The 23,539-nt window shown below is 44.3% G+C and overlaps 1 protein-coding gene across 4 annotated transcripts in view; it reads right to left on the bottom strand.

Annotated features, from left to right (window-relative positions):
- Positions 1-430: 430 nt before the first annotated feature.
- LOC141100253 (zinc metalloproteinase-disintegrin-like MTP4) overlaps positions 431-23,539 on the bottom strand; it is an 88,306-nt gene continuing 65,197 nt past the window's right edge. For all 4 annotated transcript variants that reach the window (XM_073588582.1, XM_073588583.1, XM_073588580.1 and 1 more), the window contains 6 exons: positions 23,153-23,249; positions 22,745-22,804; positions 6,134-6,193; positions 3,974-4,036; positions 1,655-1,717; positions 431-668 (listed from right to left, as the gene is read on the bottom strand). In XM_073588582.1, the coding sequence (XP_073444683.1) occupies positions 642-668; positions 1,655-1,717; positions 3,974-4,036; positions 6,134-6,193; positions 22,745-22,804; positions 23,153-23,249 (370 nt within the window). In that variant the 3' untranslated portion in view covers positions 431-641. The remainder of the gene's footprint in view (positions 669-1,654; positions 1,718-3,973; positions 4,037-6,133; positions 6,194-22,744; positions 22,805-23,152; positions 23,250-23,539) is intronic.

The raw sequence follows: 23,539 nt of genomic DNA, 5'->3' as shown, positions 1-23,539 counted from the left end.
CGGCAACTTGAAGATGATAAGAGATGATGTCCATTAGTATAAGGCCTTGGACAGATTTCTGTCCGGTCTACTCAATGCTATAGAAAGGGCACTATTCCTCCTCATGGGTGAGGGGTCAGAGCTTGGTGTAGGCTCACACCCAGCACCGGTGGCGGTAATGGAAGATCCTTGCCCCTGCCAGTTGGGTGTCACTATATATGAGAACCTAACGGATCTACTAGGACATGCTCATGGCGACTGCCATGACACATTGGCATGAGAAGTGTCCTTTCTTCTAATACTTTGGCAAAACATATGACAAAGTATACATGATTTCCCATATTATGGTAATTAATGGTGTCAGTCCCCCACTTTATCCTCAATGATTTGTCTATCTCATTTATTGCTGCTCCCACCCAGCCGGACATGTCTTGCAGTTTCACCACCAGGCTGCTAGAATATTATTTATTAATAAATATATTACACGTAAGAAATGGTGACAATAGTGATATAATCCCAGAATACAGATCTATAAATAATAACGAGAACAAAGCATATCGTACATGTGCATCAGGATATTAGTAACCCTTCTCTCCAGTAGAGGACTCGGAATTGTATAAAAAATGGTTGTCGCCAATGTCTTCCATCTAGGAGCGGCCGTGTTATCTTCTGTAGTTGGGTTTACCAGCCTGAAACAGAATCAGTAAAGTCACGACACTTGTGGGGATTATGTGACGGTCAAGTAACTGAACATGAAATGATAAAATCTAGCTGTCTACTTGTATATTAATCTAAGCGATATTTATCCATCCAATACCAATAAATTTACATATTTGTCTATCTAATGTGTGTCTAACTAAAGAACACAGCAGCCTCTGTAAGCGCTAAGATTTATGCAAACATTGAATATAGGACATTTGGTCTGTATTACTAATATATATAGAATATACCTAAAAAAATGAAGCCTCTTACAAATTGGCCAATTCATGAGAACCTACAAGGCGTACCTTTGTTTGATGGGAACTTAAACTTAATATTTATCAAACATGACTCTCCCGAGCTAAAAATCTAAAAATGTAAACGAGATCTAGGATCCAGAAGTAATTAAAAACATCCATAGGACGATGGGAAGAGCTCAGCCAAATATGGAGGCTGTCACCACTTCCAATACTACAAAAAAAAAAATCTCCCAACACAATAAAGCAAGTGTGAACAGGTGCAAGCTGCTGTGACTGCATGCTACACAAAGAAAAGCATACAGCAGCACTCTGTGAGCTCTAGCATGTATGCAAATCATCTATCTATACATCTAATATCTATCTAAGGCCGGGATCACACTACTGTGTGTGATGCGAGGAACTCGCGCGAGTCTCTCGCATCAACACCCGGCGCTGCCGCCGGCACTCAGGACCAGAGCTGCGGCTGCATAGAAATACATGCAGCAGCTCCGGTCCTGAGTGCCGATGGTAGCGCCGGGTGTTGATGCGAGAGACTCGTGCGAGTTTCCTGCATCACACATGGTAGTGTGATCCCGGCCTTATATTGATGAAATGTCTGTTTTATTCATGATTATTAGCCATTATTAATTATAACATAAGTCATATTAACAGTCATATCATCTAGATTATATCATTTCAGAAAGTAAAGCATGTCAGCACATAAGAGTACACTGTACCTGTGGTGGTACTGGGGGATACATTGGTCTATAAGGAGGTGTAGATACTGGTTGTGGAAATGCCTAAAATAAAACAAAAACGCAATAAAAATCAGAACAAGGCTAATGTTGGTAGCCTTCCCATGTTGTTTTTCTAACCAAATCAATCTGTGTCTATCTATAGTACCATGACAATTTATTGGGGGTTTTTTTGTTTGATTTTTTTTTCTTTGCATTTATGCCATATCTCCACTCCTCAACAATGAAATTGCAACATCAAGAAGAAAAAGTCATAGAATTACAGAAATCGCAGGATGGATAGACCCATTAAAAAAGTTGTCCACTACTTTTACATTGTAGAGGCCGCCGCAGGTTACTACACATCCGTCTCCTATACAAATCAATAGTGCAGTAAAAAGCCCCGGCATCTACAAGTAGACGACTAGCTCCACAAGTAAGCACTTCCTGCCCGGTTACAGCAGCTGATCGGCAGGATTGCCGGGTGCTGGACCACAGCCGATCACTCATTGATGACCTATCTTAAAGATAGGCCAACAGTAGGCAACCTCTTTAATGATTTCCAAATTATGAAAAAAATGAAAAAATAATATTTCAAATCATGTTGATTTATTCAGTATGGAGTATGAGCGCCAGGCACAGAAATCCCAGCTATTTCGTCCTTGGCTGCTATCAATGAGGTTATTAATGGTTGTTTGAAGAATGTTCTGCCACAACCTGAATGCACTTGGGAAAATCATCAAGATCTGTTGCTGGCAGCTCCCTTTGCAATTGCCGACCAATGTTGTCCCAAATGTGCTCGATGAGAGTCAAGTCCAGAGACACTGCAGGCCATGGTAATATGTTTAGACCATGCAAGCTGCTCACAATAGCACGAGCAACATGTGGCATTGTCGTGTTGAAAAATGACTCCTGTCGCCCTTTGATTTAGATGTGATACATTGTATGTCCATGTAACCCATGTAATGCCAAAGTGTTAGTGTATCTGGACTAAAGGCCAGAGGGATCCGGCTACTGCACATTATGCCAATCCATATTATGTCCTCAAAGAAAAAAGGAAGCACACTGCAGCGCCATAGCATACAAACATGAAATATGAAAAACGAATTGCATTACTGCATAAGAAATATGAAAAATTGAGAAAGCTTAGCGCATAAAATGGCCAATTTGTGTGTACCGGGAAGCCACGTTAAGGTGTTTCTCATTTTCCAGGACCCTAACCTAATGCCAATCCTCACTTAGACTAAAGTCTTCATCTGAATGGGAACCTATGTAAATCCTCTCCTTAGAATGAAATCTATATCTCTGTGGAGGGGTGGTGGCCCTGTGTCAGAACGTTAATGAATACGGTCAGCTTTTTTAAATTCATATTATGTCATCCTTCCCGGTAGTGAGGCCGGTGTGACGTTCCCTCATAAAAGCCTCTCCATGAGTTGCCCATGTGGTGTCCAGAGCAAAACTGGTGATTATTGTGTCTAAGACAAAAGCAGAACTAATCACTGAAGAGGGTAGACCTACATTCCAGCCTCCATTGCCATCTTGCTCTGCACCATAATAGTCTTTGGGAGCAGCGGACAGTAGAACTCCTGTAGCATTAGGTCTGCTCAGCCCAATGTCATGCAAACACCTTCTAGTGGCGTAATACGTCATAACTTATGGTAGCCAGACATCTAGTCTTCCTTCCAGGTACACCAACAGCTCAGTGTTACTTTAATTTGGTCGTGGACCCAGTGGTATGACCACTTCTCTAAAGTGTTCCAGGAGCCATTTTTCGATACGACAACATCATACTACATGTTTTTCGTGCTACTTTGAGCAGTCTGTGTGGCCTAAATGCGCTACCATGGCCCGCTGCGTTTCTGGACTTGTTTGTCATCGAGCACAACTGGATTATTATTAGTCGGCAATAGCAGAGTGAGCTGCCAGCAGCGGATCTTGATGATTTGTTGTACAATTGCATTCGGTGTGGCAGAGCATTCTTCTCACAACCAGTAGTAACCTCATTAACAGCAGCCAAGGCTGTAAATGTGGGGATTTCTGTACGTGGTTCTCATAGGCAACAATGAATAAATTAATAGGTTTTATACTATTTTGCTTCCATTTTTTCATCATTTGTTTCCATTAACATGTATATCCATCCGATAATTTTCATAACTCCACAACTTTGCCTTCCTGGTGTTACAATTTCAATGTAGAGTGTATTTATTCATAATTATTACCCATTAATATTTGCAATGTAATTAATATTACTAATACTATAGTATCTACATTACATCTTTTCAGAAAAGTGAAGCATGTCAGTAAATGAGGGTACACTGTTACCTGTGGTGGTCTTGGGGGATACATTGGTTGTTGAGGCGCGGCAGCCGCTGGCGGTGGATATGCCTAAAATGAAACAAAAACACATCTCTAGCTCATGACGATGTCATAGTTGAGGAGCACACATTTTTTATGGAGCTCCAAGTTTTGCATGTGTATTTTTTTTATTCTCCAACTACTCATACCTCTTTAAAAAGAACATAGCGCCCCCGACTGTAGATTTGTAAATTATAAAACAGTTTTGTTGATAGTTGACAATGATAGGAAAATATAACTATACTATAACTCCCAACTGTAGCAGATTAACTGGGACATTCCTAGATTTTGAAGGTCTTCTGCTGTCTTGGGAGGCCGATGTCACACCCCTGTATATAGTGCATCGATGTCCTCAGAGCACAGATACAGTTAAATACATTGGTGGAACAGGGAGATGTCAGCTGTCTGCTCCCCCATTATTCACTCTCTGCGCCGTCTGAGACTTGGTTCAGCAGATGCGACAACCATGTGTATTGTTCTGCCAATTCTGTGCAGCTAGATATTTTAAGTGCTGTTCCAGCTATCGCCAGTAGTTGTCATAAGTTGCCCTTCGCCTTTTCATTTATGTGTTTGGAATTTTCTGTTCTCCGAATGGTTAACTGTTCAGAACCGCCCCTTCTTCTTGCCTTGATCAACAACATGTAACCATTTTCCAGCCATCTTCTGAGCAGCCCACATGTGTTTAGCTCAGCTCTTTGCAAAACCATTGCTTATAACAAGCAGATTCTGGTAAGATAATGTAATTATTATGTTATGCATCTCTGTTAGCTGGCCATAATGCATTCCTCATGATGTTTGCAATGCATGTTCAGCTCCTGTAATGCTAGTACACTGCATGATAGTTATGCATCCTCCGTTCAGTGAGTGTAAAGCTGGCAGCCATTAGTTGTTAGATATTTCTTTCCCTTTTGCTGCTGTGTATGTTATATTGCTCAGCTCTTATATAATGCATGATAACAGCATCCTGTATCATTGATACTGTTGTGATAATACCTTGTATTGCTGTATATTACCTACCAGTACTGACATGCTGAATTATATCTGTCTTTTATAGTTTTTACCTGAATCATCCACATTGTGTTCAACAGTCTCTGATATCGTCTACAACTTTGTACAACAACTCCTGATCTCATCTACTACTGTGTTCTACTATACCATCTGTTATCATCTCCCATTGTTGTCCATATCATCCCAATAAATAATAGACTTAAGCACCCATACAGTCTTGTTTCTGGGAGTGGATGAAAGGTTAAGCCGTATTTTGGAACCCACATGTATGTAGGGGGAAGATTGTGGGGGCACTATACTAGGTGTCAGTGTGGTCCCTTGGAGCATCATACTGTCAAGACCCCATAATATGCTGAAGGTCACCTTGGAGCATCATATTGTGTATGGGCAGGTACCATGTCTGTGCGAGAGAAATGTGAAGTATCATACTGTTGGGGAATGTACTGTGAGGGCATCTTACTGTGTTTGTGGGGGGTATTATTATATGTGTCGGCGTCGGAATGACTTTTGGGGGCATCATAAGGTGTAGGGGAACTGTGGGGGCAACTGTGTGCGTGAAAGCACTTTGAGGACATCATATCGTTTGCGAGTAGGCAATGTGGGGTATTATGCTGTGCGGGGAATGCACCGTGAGGGCAACATATTGTGTTTGGGGGCATTTATGTTTGCATCATAGTATGTTTGTTGAGGGCGCTGTGGGGCATAAGGTGGGGACATTTTTATGGATTAATGCCCTGTGGGGGAATTTTTGGAGGCATATTATTGTGTGAAGGGGCATTCTGGGGGTCGTTATACTGAATGGAGCACAAAGACTGGGCAAGGTTAGGGGTCTGGTTTAGCATAAAATATATACTGCTTCACTAGTTGCCATAAATGTCCCTTTTACTCTATTCCAAAGTTGTGAGGCGTGGAAAACTTGACATTAAAGTATTGCTGTATGTGTGTAGAGATTTTAACATGTAGAAATGTAGGTGCTCCCACAATATCTGCCCTAAATATCACGTATCAGTCTCTATCAGTGGTAAATGCTAAATAAGTTCAGTTCATGTTCTGAGTCAGCAGTCTCCAATATACTGAAAGCTGTGGGTGTAAGTGTACTATTTCCTGCCTTATACTTACATTCGGGAACTGTGGTTTGTGAGCCTGGGCAGGGGGGTGCGGAGGTGCCGCATGTGACATCTGTGCGGACATAAAATAGTAAAGCAGTAAGTTATCAGTTTGTATAAGAAAAAGTTTGTAGTCATCAATTTTCTGTAGTATCAAAATAATTAGAGTCTTACAACTCCCACAATTTAAGCAAAAGGTTAGAGAATATCACACTGCGACCCTACACAAAGTGAATATAGTGCCCAGATAAATAGTGTCATAAAACATAAAGATAAATAGTATCATATAACATCCAGATAAATAGTGTCATGTACAGTGGGTAAAGTAAGTATTGGACACGCCACCAATTTTGTAAATAAATATATTTGTAAAGATGCTCTTGATATGAAATCATCACTATATGTTTTTAACAACCCATCCAATCCACACAGGCAAATAAATCAAATAATAGATGTCCATAAATTAAGTTATGTGCAATAATGAGAAATGACACCGGGAAAAAGTATTGAACACGACTTCAAGTCGCTTCCTGTTTGGGGAAACTAGTCGCATGCATTGCTCAGGTGTAATTTTAGCCAATTCTTCTACACAAACACTCTTCAAATCCTGAAGGTTTCATGGACTCCCATGGAACCACACCTATTGCAACATTTTTACATATGAAAAATCATGTCCAATTTGTATTTTGTTTTCTTTTTTTTGTATTGTTCCAATACACCCAAAGGAAATAAAAGTGTGTATAACAAAACTTGAGTAATTGCAATAATTTTCTTTGAGAAATACTTCCTTTTCTGGAACAATTTCAAGGGTGCCAATACTTTCTGCCATGATTTGGCAATTGAACATGCATTGCTCAGGTGTGGTTTTGACCCATTTTTCCACACAAACAGTCTTCAAATCCTGGAGGGTACGTGGGCTCCTTCTATGAACTCTGAGATTTAGTTTCTTCCATAAATGTTCTATTGGATTCAGGACAAGTGATTGGCTGGGCCGTTCTAACAGCTTTATTTTTTTTCTCTGAAACCAATTGACAGTTTCCATGGCTGTATGTTTGGGTCAGGATCATTGTCTTGATGAAATGTCCACCCTTGTTTCATCTTCATCATCCTGGTAGATGGCATCAGATTATTTCAAGAATGGTTTTTGTACATTTGTCCGTCCATCTTTCCTTCAATTACAATATGTGAAGTTTGCCTGTGCCATATGCTGAAAAACAGCCCCACACCATGATGTTCCCACCTCCATATTTTACTGTTGGCATATTGTTTTTGGGATGATATGCAGTGCATTTTTGCCTAAAAACATGGTGTGTGTTATGGCATCCAAAAGGATAAATTTTGTTTTATCTGACCAAACTATATTATACCAGTACTTCACAGTCTTGTCTAAATGTTGCAAACCAAACTTTAAACACGCTAGGACAAGCTTTTCATTCAGCAAAGGAGTCTTGCGTGGTTAGCGTGCATATAGGCCATGGAGGTTGAGTGCATTACTTATAGTTTTCCTTGAGTCAATTGTACCTGGTCATTCCAGGTCTTTCTGTAGCTCTTCATAGGTGGTCCTTGGCTTGTGGACAACTGTTATGATACTTCACTGACTGAAATCTTTCGTGGAGCACCTAGTCATGGTTCATGATGAAACTATGTTCGTTCCACTCCTGGATTATGGCCCCAACAGTGCTCACTGGAAGTTTTAGCAGTATAAAAATTCTTCTGAAACCAATGCCATCAGTATGTTTTGCATCAATAAGGTTGCAAAGGTCTTGAGACAGCTGACTGCTTTTACCCATTATGAGATGTTTCTTATGTGGCACTTTGATAATGAGACACCTTTTTATAGGTCATCAGTCGAACCAGCTGATATCATTTTCATTGAGTGGCAGGATTGCTTTCTAATTACTGATAAATTTTAGCTGTTGTCATGACTTTTCATGGCTTTTTGCACCTATTTCTTCATATGTTCAATACTTTTTCCTGTGTCATTTCTCATTATTACACATATCTTAATTTATAGACATCTATGGTTTGATTTCTTTGCCTGTGGTGATTGGATGGGTTGTTATTTGTTACGGACATCTGGTGAGAATTTCATATCAATAGCACCTTTAGAAATACATGTACTTAGAAGATTGGTGACGTCTTCAATACTTATTTCACACGCTGTATCATATAGCATCCAAATATATAGTGTCTAGTGATGAGAGAACAGGCTTGGATAACGTCTTAACATAGCATGCTTGGGTGTTATACTATCATCTGAGAGTGCTCATATATTACATTTGAATCCCCATAGCTGCATGATTTGCAATTGTTAAACAGCCTCAACACATGTCGTGATTGCCTGTTTGTTAGGGAATCCCCACATTTGTTAAGAATGTGTAATAGCCGCAAATCATGCAGCTACAGGGACTCAAGCACAATATACAGTGGGTATGGAAAGTATTCAGACCCCTTTAAATTTTTCACTCTTTGTTTCATTGCAGCCTTTTGGTAAATTCAAAAAAGTTCATTTTTTCTCATTAATGTACACTCTGCACCCCATCTTAACTGAAAAAAACCCAGAAATGGTCATAAGTATTCAGACCCTTTGCTCAGTATTGAGTAGAAGCACCCTTTTGAGCTAGTACAGCCATGAGTCTTCTTGGGAATGATGCAACAAGTTTTTCACACCTGGATTTGGGGATCCTCTGCCATTCGTCCTTGCAGATCATCTCCAGTTCTGTGAGGTTGGATGGTGAACGTTGGTGGACAGCCATTTTTAGGTCTCTCCAGAGATGCTCAATTGGGTTTAGGTCACGGCTCTGGCTGGGCCAGTCAAGAATGATCACAGAGTTGTTCTGAAGCCACTCCTTTGTTATTTTAGCTGTGTGCTTAGGGTCATTGTCTTGTTGGAAGGTGACCCTTTGGCCAAGTCTGAGGTCCAGAGCATTCTGGAAGAGGTTTTCATCCAGCATATCTCTGTACTTGGCCGTATTCATGTTTCCTTCAGTTGCAACCAGTCGTCCTGTCCCTGCAGCTGAAAAACATCCCCATAGCATGATGCTGCCACCACCATGTTTCACTGTTGGGATTGTATTGGGCAGGTAATGAGCAGTGCCTGGTTTTCTCTACACATACCGCTTAGAATTATAAGTAAAGTTGTATCTTCATCTCATCAGACCAGAGAATCTTATTTCTCATAGTCTGGGAGTCCTTCATGTGTTTTTTAGCCAACTCTGTGCAGGATATCATATGTCTTGCACTGAGGAGAGGCTTCCGTCTGGCCACTCTGCCATAAAGGCCCGACTGCTGGAGGGCTGCAGTGATAGTTAATTTGTGGAACTTTCTCCCATCTCCCTACTGCATCTGTGGAGCTCAGCCACAGTGATCTTGGGGTTCTTCTTTACCTCTCTCACCAAGGCTCTTCTCCCACGATTGCTCAGTTTGTCTGGACGGCTAGGTCTAGGAAGACTTCTGGTGGTCCCAAACTTCATCCATTTAAGGATTATGGAGGCCACTGTGCTCTTAGGAACCTTGAGCACTGCAGAAATTCGTTTGTAACCTTGGCCAGATCTGTGCCTTGCCACAATTCTGTCTCTGAGCTCCTTGGCCAGTTCCTTTGACCTCATTATTCTCTTATATAGACAGGTGTGTGCCTTTACAAATCAAGTCCTATCAGTTTAATTAATCACAGCCAGAATCCAATGAAGGAGTAGAACCATCTCAAGGAGTATCACAAGGAAATGGATAGCATGGGACTTACAGTGCCGGCAAAAAATATCTTTACACTTGAGCATCAAAAAAAAACTTTACATATAAAATCCACATCATAATTTCACTTTTTAAAAGTGTACACAATGGGGGAGATAATAAAAAACTGTCTAATATTAAAGCTGGCTTTGTTGCAAATATCAACCAAACAACGCTCAGTTTTCACTTCTCTGGTAAAGCGAAAGCTGCAATCTAATTGGTTGTTATGTGCAGCTCAGCCAGTTTTGCTATTAGGCAGTCTTTTATTATCTCCCTCAGTTTTTTATTATCTCCCACAATGGGTCGAAAGAAGCTTAAAATGGAAGAGAAATCCTGTGCCTTGGCTCTGCTTGAGAAGGGGGATTTGGTGATTGCTGTAGCTAGAGATCTGGGAGTGTCAAGAGAAGCAATTTATCAACTGAAGCGGTCGGCAGCATCATTGCCTCCTGGGATGGTACCGCAGAGGAAGTCAGGCTCTGGCGCACCTAAGAAGACTTCACCAAGGACTGATAAGCTTCTGAGGCGTGAAGTGATGTCACATCCTTCTATAACTGCTGTTGAACTAAAAAACAAGTACCCAAGTACCCTATGCTCCACCAGAACATCACAACTAGGACAATTTGTCAACGCCTGCAGAAGGACCTGGGTCTACCAAGTTGCCGTGCCGCAAAGAAGCCCCTGCTCACAGCAGCAATGAAGAAGAAAAGGCTTGCCTTGTGTAAGAAATATCAAGATTGGACATCTGAAGAGTAGAAGAAAGTGATGTGTAGTGATGAGAGCACTTTCAGGCTGGTCAGGGGAGGCTCAAAGGTTGTGCGTCGTCCGAGTACCGTGTCACGGTATGACCCAAAATATACAGTTAAACACCCTGACAGTGTGATGGTGTGGGGTGCATTCAGTGGAAGCATGGGCAGGGCAGGTTTGTACTTCCTTCCCAAGAATGTAACTATGAAAGCAAGCAATTATATTACTGTTTTGGAAGAACACATGCTTACTTTTTGGGTCATACATCAGTGTGATTACTTTATGCATGATGGAGCCCCTGTCCACAAAGCCAAGGCCGTGAGAAAGTTTCTCAGTGACCATAACATTAACATTTTAGAGTGGCCAGGTAATTCCCCTGACCTTAACCCCATAGAAAATGCCTGGAATTTAATGAAAAACAAGGTTCAAGAGACACAACCCAGCAACATCAACAATCTAAAGGAGGTGCTGAAGACACTGTGGGTAAACATGGACTCCACATACTTAGCCAGCCTTGCTGAATCCATGCCTAAACGACTGTAGATGGTGATAAAATGTAAGGGTGACATGACAAAATACTAATTGTAATAACATATCCACAATAAAACACTTGAATATTAAGATTTTGTGGTTTCATTGAACTTGCAAAGATTTTTTTTGCCGGCACTGTAAATATGAATGTCTAAGCAAAGGGTCTGAATACTTATGACCATGTGATATTTCAGTTTTTTCTTTTTTAATAAATTTGTAAAAATTTCTACATTTCTGTTTTTTTCAGTGATGCTGAGGTGCACAGTGTTCATTAGTGAGAGATAAAAATTAACTTTTTTGAATTTACCAAATGGCTCTACGCTTTGTCCTGCACTATCCTTTTTTGTACTATGCTCTAGGCTGTCCCTAAATAAACTTTGCCTTGTGTTTTCCCTTCCTGCACTGTGCCATGCACAGTCCCTCCTTATATTATGCCCTGGACTTCTCTCCCTATACTATACCCTACTCTATCCCTCTCTGCACAATATGTTGTGCTATGCTGGGATAGGCAATTCATTATCCCGAGGGGCCACATGAGACAGCGTGACTGCTATGGAGGGCTGAACCTATAGGATGAAATTAATATATATCTATTATAACATATTGCATCACTTAATATTGAGCAGAATTAAGTATGCTGACATCCCCCTATATACCGTATGAATCCATACACAGACCCCCGACAAAACGTATGAGTCCACACACATCCCTCTATATACAGTATTAACATATGAGCCCCCACATAGCCTCCTGTATACAATATGAGCTCCCACATAGCCTCCTGTATACAATATGAGCCCCCACATAGCCTCCTGTATACAATATGAGCCCCCACATAGCTTCCTATATACAATATGAGCCACCACATAGTCCCGGTATACAGTATGAGCCACCACATAGCCTTCTATATACAGTATACACTTAGCCTCATATATACAGTATGAACCCTCTATATACAGTATAAGCCCCACATAACCTTTCTATATACAGCATGAGCCCCACATAGCCTCCCATAGCATGAGCCCCACATAGCCTCTTTATGTACATTATGAACCCCTGCATAGCCTCATATATACATACAAAAACCCAAACACATAAAAAAGCAATAACACCACATACTCACCTAGCTCCTGCTCCCCTGGCGCTCTGCTCTCCAATGCACTAACTCTCTGGAATGCACGGCTGATGCGATAAAATGACATCAGCGTGAGTGTTGTCTCACACACTGATTGGTGAAAGATGGAGGTAGTGACAAGGTGTACGGAGCGGAGCTGCGTGTGTACTAGGTGTACGGACCGGAGCCGCGTGTGTTCGAGGTGTACAGAGCGGAGCTGCATGTTTACGAGGTGAATAGAACGGAGCCGCATGTGTACGGAGCGGAGATGTGCGTGCATTTTGGCAAGGGGGAGTCATTTGAAAGTTCGCACCGGGGCCCATAATTTTGTAGTTACGCCACTGGGAAAGAGGGAGGCATATCTAAAGAAGAATATAATGCTGTCTGCATAACCTGCAGGGCACGAATCAGATTATCTAATGCCGACAATTAATTAAGGCTTGCAAGAGACATCAAAAGCAATAAAAAAGGAGTTTGGGGTTATATCAAAAGTAACAAAAATCAATTTAAATGCTCAAGGGTCTCAAGAAAAAATCATATAACATACCCTAAAACTAATACTTTATTGATAAAAGACCCAACAGGGTCACACCACAAGTGAACACAAAAAACAAGACAAAAAAGTGTCCAAAAAAATACAAAAAACATAAAATTGTGGGGAATATCCTAGGAGTCCCTGTTATTTCCTGTTATCACCTTCCTGACCGCGGAGGTTGGCACCCTAGGGGGAACGTTGTGGCGCCCCCGCTCAACGGTGGCTGTCCCTAAGGGCCCTATTGTGCCCTGGCACCACTAATGAAGTCCCTTCCCCGATACTAAGGGAACCCCTGTCAGATAACAGAGACAATCCTACGATGAGGGGGACCCTAAAACCCACAAAAAATTGCACATATAATAGAACACATCAATGAGTAGGCATTTGGGGAAACAGTACTATCCCGACTCATGGCTCAGACATATAGATATAAAATGAACAGACACAATACATCATGACTCATCAGCAGCAAACAATGTGTGTCAATCCACCTAATTGTAGCAGCATGTGTTTAGATTCACAGATGTGTATATATAATCCAAGATACCACATCCTCATGTATAAAAATCACGTTTTGTAAACATAGCCAAGGTACAGAAAGCACATTGAGCCCATATCCACAACATTAGTTCACAGATCCCATCACACTGTCAAGCAGCAGATAAAACATCTCATCGGTGGAAAGCTCAAATAAAGAAAATGGGATACTCATCGTATACGCCAACACCGCCCCATAGCCTAGATACGCCTCAACGCGTTTCACCCCTTTGGGATCATCAGGAGGCTCGATAGCAACCTTACTAGTGTCCACATCAGGACACTAGTAAGGTTGCTATCGAGCCTCCTGATGATCCCAAAGGGGTGAAACGCGTTGAGGCGTATCTAGGCTATGGGGCGGTGTTGGAGTATACGATGAGTATCCCATTTTCTTTATTTGAGCTTTCCACCGATGAGATGTTTTATCTGCTGCTTGACAGTGTGATGGGATCTGTGAACTAATGTTGTGGATATGGGCTCAATGTGCTTTCTGTACCTTGGCTATATTTACAAAACGTGATTTTTATACATGAGGATGTGGTATCTTGGATTATATATACACATCTGTGAATCTAAACACATGCTGCTACAATTAGGTGGATTGACACACATTGTTTGCTGCTGATGAGTCATGATGTATTGTGTCTGTTCATTTTATATCTATATGTCTGAGCCATGAGTCGGGATAGTACTGTTTCCCCAAATGCCTACTCATTGATGTGTTCTATTATATGTGCAATTTTTTGTGGGTTTTAGGGTCCCCCTCATCGTAGGATTGTCTCTGTTATCTGACAGGGGTTCCCTTAGTATCGGGGAAGAGACTTCATTAGTGGTGCCAGGGCACAATAGGGCCCTTAGGGACAGCCACCGTTGAGCGGGGGCGCCACAACGTTCCCCCTAGGGTGCCAACCTCCGCGGTCAGGAAGGTGATAACAGGAAATAACAGGGACTCCTAGGATATTCCCCACAATTTTATGTTTTTTGTATTTTTTTGGACACTTTTTTGTCTTGTTTTTTGTGTTCACTTGTGGTGTGACCCTGTTGGGTCTTTTATCAATAAAGTATTAGTTTTAGGGTATGTTATATGATTTTTATTTATATCAAAAGTAAAAGAAAAGGTCAAAGATGCTAGGATTTTTACAGGATGAAAATTATGAAATGGAGAGAAAGGATGTTGAGAAGGCTGAACTTTTGCATCTGTTTTCTCTCAGAAAGGAAAAGTAACATCAACTGTTCTGTCCTATTAAAGGAAATGAAGAATCCAGGCTATCTATAAACAGAAAGATAGTGAGGGAACACTTAGCTAACATAAATAAATTCAAGTCTCCAGGTCCAGATGAATTACACCCCAGAGTACTGAAGGAGATAGCAGAATACATTTTTGAACCACTCTCCATAATCTTTGAAAATTCATGGAAAACAGGAGAAGTCCCAGAAGAGACTGGAGAGGGGCAAATGTTGTTCCTATCTTCAAAAAGGGGAAGAAGGTGGACCCAGGGAACTATAGGTGGGTGAGTCTGACTTCTATACCAGGAAAGATCTTTGAACAAATTATTAAACAACATGTATGTAAGTACCTGGAAAAAAGGAAGTGATTAACCAGAGTCAGCATGGATTTGTAACTTATAAGTCATGTCAGACAAACTTAATTTCCTTCTATGACAGAATCACTGACTGGGTACATCAGGGAAATGCTGTAGATATAGTATATCTTGACTTCAGCAAAGCATTTGACAAAGTATCCCACACCATCCTTATTGAAAAAATGACTAAGTATGGAACGGACAAGGAAACTGTTAGGTGGATTCATAACTGGCTTAGTGATAGGACCCAAAGATTGGTCGTAAATGGCAGCACATCCAGTTAGAAGAATGTGTCAAGTGGGGTACCTTAGGGCTATGTCACAGGCCCCTTATTGTTCAACATCTTTATCAATGATTTCAACATCTTTATCAATGATTTGTATGAAGAAATTGAGGGTAAACTGATTAAATTTGCTGCTGACACAAAACTAGGAGAGTAGGTATTGGTGTGCACTCAAGGTCACTGCAGAAGCGAGGTGCTGGTAGAACAGACCATGGTGGTCCCTGAAATAAGTAGCAAAAATTCACCGCACAGTCTAATGGAATAATTTGCCACCATCATGATGATGATGGTTGCAAATTATTCCATTAGAGTGTGCGCGGTGAATTTTTGCTACTTACAAAACTAGGAGGGATAGCTAATACTAGAGAAGAGAATGAGAGGATTCAGAAAGATATAAATAAACTGGAGCAGTGGGCAGCAACTAACAGAATGGTTTTTAACAGGGAAAAATGCAAAGTACTACATCTGGGCAAAAAATTAAAAAAAGCATATTCAGAATGGGAGGAATAGGGCTAAGCAACAGCACATGTGAAAAAGACTTGAGTATACTAATAGATCACAGACTGAACATGAGTCAACAGTGTGATGCAGCAGCAAAAAAGGCAAATGCAATTCTAGGATGTATTAACAGAAGCATACAGTCTAGATCACGTGAAGTCATTATTGCCCTCTACTCCTCTTTGGTCAAACCTCATCTGGAATACTGTGTCCAGTTTTGTGCACCACATTTTAAAATAGACAAACAAACTGGAGCAAGTTCAGAGAAGAGCGACCAGAATGGTGACCGGTCTGCAAACCCTGTCTTATGAGGAAAGGTTGCAGGATTTGGGAATGTTTAGCTTGCAAAAAAGAAGACTGAGAGGAGACTTAATAGCTGTCTACAAATATCTCAAACGCTGTCACATCGTAGAAGGATCATCTTTATCCTCATTTGGATATGGAAACACAAAAAGCAATGGGATGAAACTGAATGGGAGGAGACACAGATTAGATATTAGAAAAAAACTTTTTGACAGTTAGGGTGATCAATGAGTGGAACAGGCTGCCACGAGAAGTGGTGAGTTCTCCTCCAATGGAAGTCTTCAGACGGCTGGACAGACATCTGTCAGGTATGATTTAGTGAATCCTGCTTTGAGCAGGAGGTTGGACCAGATGACCCAGGAGGTCCCTTCCAACTCTACCATTCTATGATTCTATGATATGTCTATATGTATGTATGTGCTCTGTGCATGCATGTGTCTGTATGTATGTGCTCTGCATACATGTATATGTAAGTGCGCTGTTTATACTGTACATATATGTGTGTGTATGTGCTTGGTCTATACAGTGGCGTGTAAAAGTTGAAGATGAAAAGAACTCTATAAGGCCTAAAGTTAAAGATGACACATTTCCTTTGTATTTTAGGCAAAAAAAAAAAATATCTTTTACGTTTTAAAAATGACAAGAATGAAAATGGACCAATGCAAAAGTTTGGGCACCCTGCATGGGTAGTACCTAGTAGCACCTGTGGTGCTCCTGAGGGTTCAGTTGCCACAGAGGTACTGCATCTCCTCCTGAGGTGTGGTGCCCCACCATTCAGTTAAGGTGGAGACACCTGACCACACTCCAACACCTGCACCCCACACCACAAAGTAGTGTAGCAAAGCACCTTTGGTGGCTCCCTGCTTGGAACACGAAGAGTGCTGGGAGGTGGGTGGAGCATAGTCTGCACCAAAAGATTGGGAAGAGTTTAGGATTTAGTGAATCTGACGAGGTCAGGAGAGAGAAGATCCCCGGAGAGGGATGGACGAGGGAAGTGCTGCAGCGGACCTCAGTGACCTGGGTCTGCTGGCACAGGAAAGAGACATTGATGGAAAGCCTGACTCTTTATAAGAAAGATAGATTTGAATGGAACGTAAGGAGAAGAGGAGGACTGAGGATTAGGGTTAGAGCAGAACCCTTCCCAAGTTCACAACGCAAGGCCGGGGTACGGTCCCCGAGGTTCTATGGATACTAATGGTCCTGCAGCAGACACCGGAGGAATAGAAGTTGTCACCACTTTATTCCCACACAAGACTTGGGGGCACAGCAGCAACGTGAGTGAGCCGGGACTTAGTAGCAAGGAGTCTCCGAAGCAGGCTACAGCTGTCTGCCGTACAAGTGTAGGGTCGGTGGGCCGAGCTGGGGGGGTGGTCCCTCTTCTTACCGCGCAGAGACGAAACAGAGTCAAGATGGAGGCAGATTCAGGGTGCAACAGGTCCAAGCTTTATTCTCTGGCCGTCCACTTGACAGCCTCCACAGTATACACTTCCAAGCAATACACTTTCCCTTGTCGGCCCTCCGTTTCCAGAGCCGCTTCTCACGCCGTACTTTATACTAGGAACGTGTCTGCACACACCGTCCCCTCCTCACTCGTCGACGCTCCTGACAGGTCCGTCACTGTGGCCGCCTTAGGCCCGTAAACCAACAGCGCTTCCACTGATCAGTCGTCGTGTCAAATACAGTGTCTCACACCCAGTGCCTCGTCCCTTCTGCGGTTCTTCCTATCAGGACCACCCCCTGACGTTCTCTCTCCTCAGTCCCCTGGTTTGGATTCTCCTCACAGCGCACAGACTGTCGCAGTCCTCCTGTCACTGGAGCTCCCCCTGGGGACTGGAACCTTCTGGAACCCTCCTTCAGTATTTATAGCTCTCCCGGTCCCGTCACTGTAACCCCGCCCCCATGACCAACGGTTTCTAAAGCCCTAAGCTGTTGTCAAGTCCTTTGCTCACACTCCTCCCTGCCATCTAATGGTCAACCCAAGGTACTGCACGTCCACTACACTTTCCTAGCTGTTTCCCCACTGTACACCTACCTACACTGTGCAAACCTTTCCTTCTTCACTCTGACTAGTCCGTCTGTCCGGTCACCTTCCCTACACTCCCCCTTCCTTTGTCCATTGTTGTCCTCGACAATCGTCATCCCTGCCTTCGTCGTTCTGAAGCTACACCTACACTCCGTTGTCGGGCCAGCTGTAGGGCCAAACCCACTACCTGCGGGGGGCCAAACCATACTGGGAGCACCATGCTCTGAGCAGCCTACTGCTACTCACCAGCCCGCACGCCACATGACAACGTCTTTCAAATTGGGCTAGGTGCACCCATATTCTCTCTATGGCGTGTACCTTCCCCTACTCTCCCCTACTGTCACCTTCCACTATTCGGTACGCCATGATCGAGGTCTCTTACCTTCTAGATCATTACCAGCGCCCGCCTTCCTCCTTCAGGGGTGTCCGTGGTGTTGGGGACCTGACCTAGGACGGCTGTCTCTCTCACGTCTTCCAACTCATTTTCCATTCTTTCAATTACATGTCATGGTCGGCGTCCCGGTCTCCCAGACCTCCTCAACTCTTAGATCCCTACCGGATCTCACACTTTCCTTTGGTCCCGCAGACCTTCCCTTACCCGGACCTGTTGCATTTTACTTTGGCATATTATACATTAACAAATTTATAATAGCACAAGTTCCCATTTTTATATTTTTTTTTTTTTCGTTTTCTTTTGCTCATTTCAAAAACCCACATATAACAACATAACATTGCATGTCTTCTTTCTCCCCCCTTCCTTGGACCTGAACACTCCTCCACTTCTCCATATCCCCGTTCTGTCAAGTTTCAAATCAGCAAATAACATCCTGTAAGAGGAACATACTAAAAATAAACTCAGCACATCAAACATTTTTTTTTTTTAAAACTAGAACTGTTCTCCAGAACCTGCACTACAGTGCACCGAACTCTCGACAGTCTACTTCACTACGCAGTGGCTAGTAGTGAGGGACCCCACAGCCGTGGAGCCCCCGGGGATACTGAGGGTGTCCATTCAAGTCGTCTTCTTTTCCATGACGGCCTCTCCTTGAGTGTGGAGCAGGTTCCACACTTCCTGCTCCCGGGCCTTCTTCTTCCTGATCACCTCCGCTACCCACACGGAGGGAACAGCACGGGCCCTGGAGTCCGGTGGGCGGGACTCCGCTGAAAAAGACCGCAAGACAGAAACAGCCGAAGATTTCTGTGGCCCAGCAGCCGCTGGGGTCAGGTGGCAAATGGGGACAACCGGGTCCTCGGGGGCTGGAATCACAGGGCCCGCTAAGTCGGTCGCAGCCGACTCCAGCAGCGGCATAACCGCGGCCTCAGGACAGGCCGCATCCACTACTTCCAACGGAGCCGGAGTAACGGCCGATTTCAACGATGCAGCTGCTATTGGCAGGGAAAGCGCAGCAGCGTCTTCTTTGGGTGAGCTCTGCACTGGTGACTCCGGGCGGGGTAGTTCGGGGACATGAGCGGGGGCCTCGCTCAGCTCCGCATACACCACGGGGCCCGTGGTAACTAGGCCTTCCGGTGCGTAGGGGGCCGCGTGCTGCAGCAGAATGGTGGGGGCCGCTTGCGGAGGCACTGGTAGGGCCGGGGGTACTCTCACCTTCCCCGGCGCTGCGGCCTCCGTCCCATCATCACGCGGTTTCCCCCGCAGCCTCCGTTCCTTGCTCCACTGTCCTGCGGGCCTTCCCTCCGGACTCGGGGGCTCCGCTGAGAAGTCCTCTGCTGGTATTGGTGGCGGCGGTTCTCGCTGACTCTGCTCAGGCTCCCCTCCCCGGCTCAGCATCCCGCTGCCTGCCCGTGGTTCTGAAGATGACTTCTGGTGCAGCTCCATCTCTCGCCGCTATTGCCACTCTAGTCGGCTGATGCCCCGACACCCGCAGCGTCTCATACCGTCCGTTGGGCAGCACTCGAATGACGTCAGACAGCCACAGCCAAATTTTTCTTCTGTGCCACTCCTCCTGCTGGGTGGGGCGTTGGCAGACCTTTCCACCCATCTGCCAGGGTCCAGTACATGGGAGCGTCGGCCTCCGGGCACATACTGCTGTCCACGGGGGTACGTTGGAGGGGACCCCAGTCCATTCAACACGACTGCAAACACCCGGACCTCTCCCCTGCGCTGTAGTAATGCCGCCATCTTGCGCAGCACCTGATGCTGCCCCGGATCTTCTGTCAGCACCACGGAGTCACCACAGCGCTCCCAATTTGTAATCCACAGGTAAGCCAATTGTAATCCACAGGTATTTGTTATCCAAGCAGCACAGTCCATGTCCTTCTCCATCCTTTAAGGCAGGCCTGCCGCAGAAGATGATGTATTAGCGGCGGCGATCCTGCCGACTACGCCAAATGTAGGGTCGGTGGGCCGAGCTGGGGGGGTGGTCCCTCTTCTTACCGCGCAGAGACGAAACAGAGACAAGATGGAGGCAGATTCAGGGTGCAACAGGTCCAAGCTTTATTCTCTGGCCGTCCACTTGACAGCCTCCACAGTATACCGCACTTCCAAGCAATACACTTTCCCTTGTCGGCCCTCCGTTTCCAGAGCCGTTTCTCACGCCGTACTTTATACTAGGAACGTGTCTACACACACCGTCCCCTCCTCACTCGTCGACGCTCCTGACAGGTCCGTCACTGTGGCCGCCTTAGGCCCGTAAACCAACAGCGCTTCCACTGATCAGTCGTCGTGTCAAATACAGTGTCTCACACCCAGTGCCTTGTCCCTTCTGCGGTTCTTCCTATCAGGACCACCCCCTGACGTTCTCTCTCCTCAGTCCCCTGGTTTGGATTCTCCTCACAGCGCACAGACTGTCGCAGTCCTCCTGTCACTGGAGCTCCCCCTGGGGACTGGAACCTTCTGGAACCCTCCCTCAGTATTTATAGCTCTCCCAGTCCCGTCACTGTAACCCCGCCCCCCATGACCAACGGTTTCTAAAGCCCTAAGCTGTTGTCAAGTCCTTTGCTCACACTCCTCCCTGCCATCTAATGGTCAACCCAAGGTACTGCACGTCCACTACACTTTCCTAGCTGTTTCCCCACTGTACACCTACCTACACTGTGCAAACCTTTCCTTCTTCACTCTGACTAATCCGTCCGTCCGGTCACCTTCCCTACACAAGTAGAGTTCATAGGAACATCTGACAGGAGGAACTCCAGTGTAACTCAGTACTGAGAGTACTTCACTATAGGTGCAAAAGGGAGACGTTCAGAAAAGGCACATATGTTGGTGGAGTGTTGGAATGGAGTCCTTCATCTTGCCTGGAAGTTGGCTGAGCTCCTGACCCAGAGGACACGGCACGGATGCGGGCACCTGTATGCTCAACAAACTGTGAGTAAAGCTTTGGAGCTACATGCCCTGGTGTCCTCCGCTTATTCCTGCTCCAATACCCTCAGCACTGCTACATCTCTGTGCCTGACACTGCACCATCTACGTCTCTCCCCTATCTCTTCACCTACACTGCCCTGGGACTACAGCCCTACCTGTGGAGGGCTATAACATCATTGCTGCACTACACCATCTGTCCTAGAGGATCTGTCTGCAGCGTCGGCTTATCACCTTTCTTGCCGAACACCACAGGTGGCGTCACGTATCATTCAATGAACATTTCTGCTATTTACAATGGGCGCCCAGGGCCACGGACCGGGTCATAGCTGCCGTGACAACAACCCCACTCATGGAGATCCGCGGGCCCGGTACCGAGTACCCCGCTGCCCTGGGTGTGAGGGCGACCCACACCCCCATTTGCAAGTATCACAGCTTTTAAATGCTTTCTCAGGAGCACATCGGGTGGTATAAACTGTAGAAATGCTGCTGATAACATAATGCTGTTGGGGATAGACTGACTACTAGTGATCGTTCTGTGCCCATCATTCTTCGGCAGTCTGGGTAAATAGGCCAGTATACAAGCCGTAATGACTTCAATATTGTCGTTTGCGCTCATTTAATGGTCTGTACTCAGGTCATGTGAATGCAACAGTCTAAAACTGTCACTGGCTCTGCGCTGTCCCTCCCTGCAGGATGCCCTGTACTGTTCCTTCCTGCACTGTGTCCTGTACTGTTCCTTCCTGCACTGTGTCCAGAGCTGTCCCTCTTTACACTATTTCTTATTCTGTCCCTCCCTGCAGTATGTCCTGGGGTGTCCCTCCCTGCACTGTGTCCTGTGCGGTCTCTGCCTGCACTGTGTCCAGATCTGTTCTTTCTTACACTATTTAATACTCTGTCCTTCCCTGCAGTATGTCCTGCGCTGTCCTTCCCTGCATTGTGTCAACAGTATTCCTTCCTTACACTATGCCATGTTCTGTCCCTATTTGCACTATGTCTTGCGTTGTCCTTCCCTGCTCCGTGTTCTGCGCTGTCCTTCCCTGCATTATGTCAATAGTATTCCTTCCTTATACTATGCCATGCTCTGTCCCTCGCTGCAGTATGTCCTGCGCTGTCCTTCCCTGCATTATGTCGATAGTATTCCTTCCTTACACTATGCCATGCTCTGTCCCTCCTTGCACTGTGTCTTGTGTTGTTCCCCCTTGTTCTGTCTCCTGCGCTTTCCCTCCCTTCACTATGTCCTGCAATGTTCCTTGTGCTATGCCCCAGTGCACATATGGTTGAGATTATCTTTCTTCACTTATGGGATATTTCAGCAGTGGATTTTTCCAGTAGCTAAACTAACGTTTGATGCAATACGTAGATTTTTCTAAAATGAATATTCCATATATCACTGCGGAAAGGTAAGGAGATTAACAATGATACCTGAGGCATCTGAGACTGAGCAGGTGTCTGTGGTGGATACATCGGTCTTCCAGGATATTGCTGCAAATGAAGAAAATGTAACGTCACATTATATAAGAACTTGAAAAGAGCATTCAATCTAATGAAACCTTGGATTACAATACAATGCCAGGATGGATTGAGAGGCATTAAAGCTCATGCGCTGGTTACCACTATAGTGATGGTACACTAGCTCTGGGACCATAAATTGTATTTGAGGAACTTTAGTTTTTAATGGTCCTGTATTTCCTCTTACTAAAACAAGTGGGTACTAACCGGATGTCCAAGTGGCCTCTTAGAGATTGTCTTATTTCACTGAAAAAGTACCACTACTATGTTAAAAACGTGCTAATGGGAAACAAACAAATATGATCCGGTTGATCATCTTACTTTTGGATTGTGAGGATAGGTATCTGGTTGCCGAGGAGGACGATTTTGGATTCCAAACGTGGGGTTGGTCACACCTGAATTGGTTCCAGCAGACCTCCTGAGAATAGAGAGGAGTGAGATGTGTCATGGTCAATAACTACACAGTCCTTTCCAGATCAGGTTATCTTGATATCCCGAATCATTAATACCAACTACCTCCTTCCATAATGAACTACAATGTTCTACGCGCATTTAGAAGATGCATTTGCGAAATAGGCAAAATCTAGAGTCCTCTTTACCTTCTACCAACCACTCAGTGATATCACAAAGACGTCCATCGACCATCTAAGGGGTCTCTTGGCTCAGAGAGGTGAACCATTTGCACATAGGGATATCTTTAACCACTCT

This window comes from Dendrobates tinctorius, unplaced genomic scaffold (genome assembly GCF_039654945.1).
Source record: "Dendrobates tinctorius isolate UK_male_01 unplaced genomic scaffold, ASM3965494v1 ptg000104l, whole genome shotgun sequence".
NCBI lineage: Eukaryota > Metazoa > Chordata > Amphibia > Anura > Dendrobatidae > Dendrobates > Dendrobates tinctorius.
This window is presented reverse-complemented; position numbering and strand designations above follow the sequence as displayed.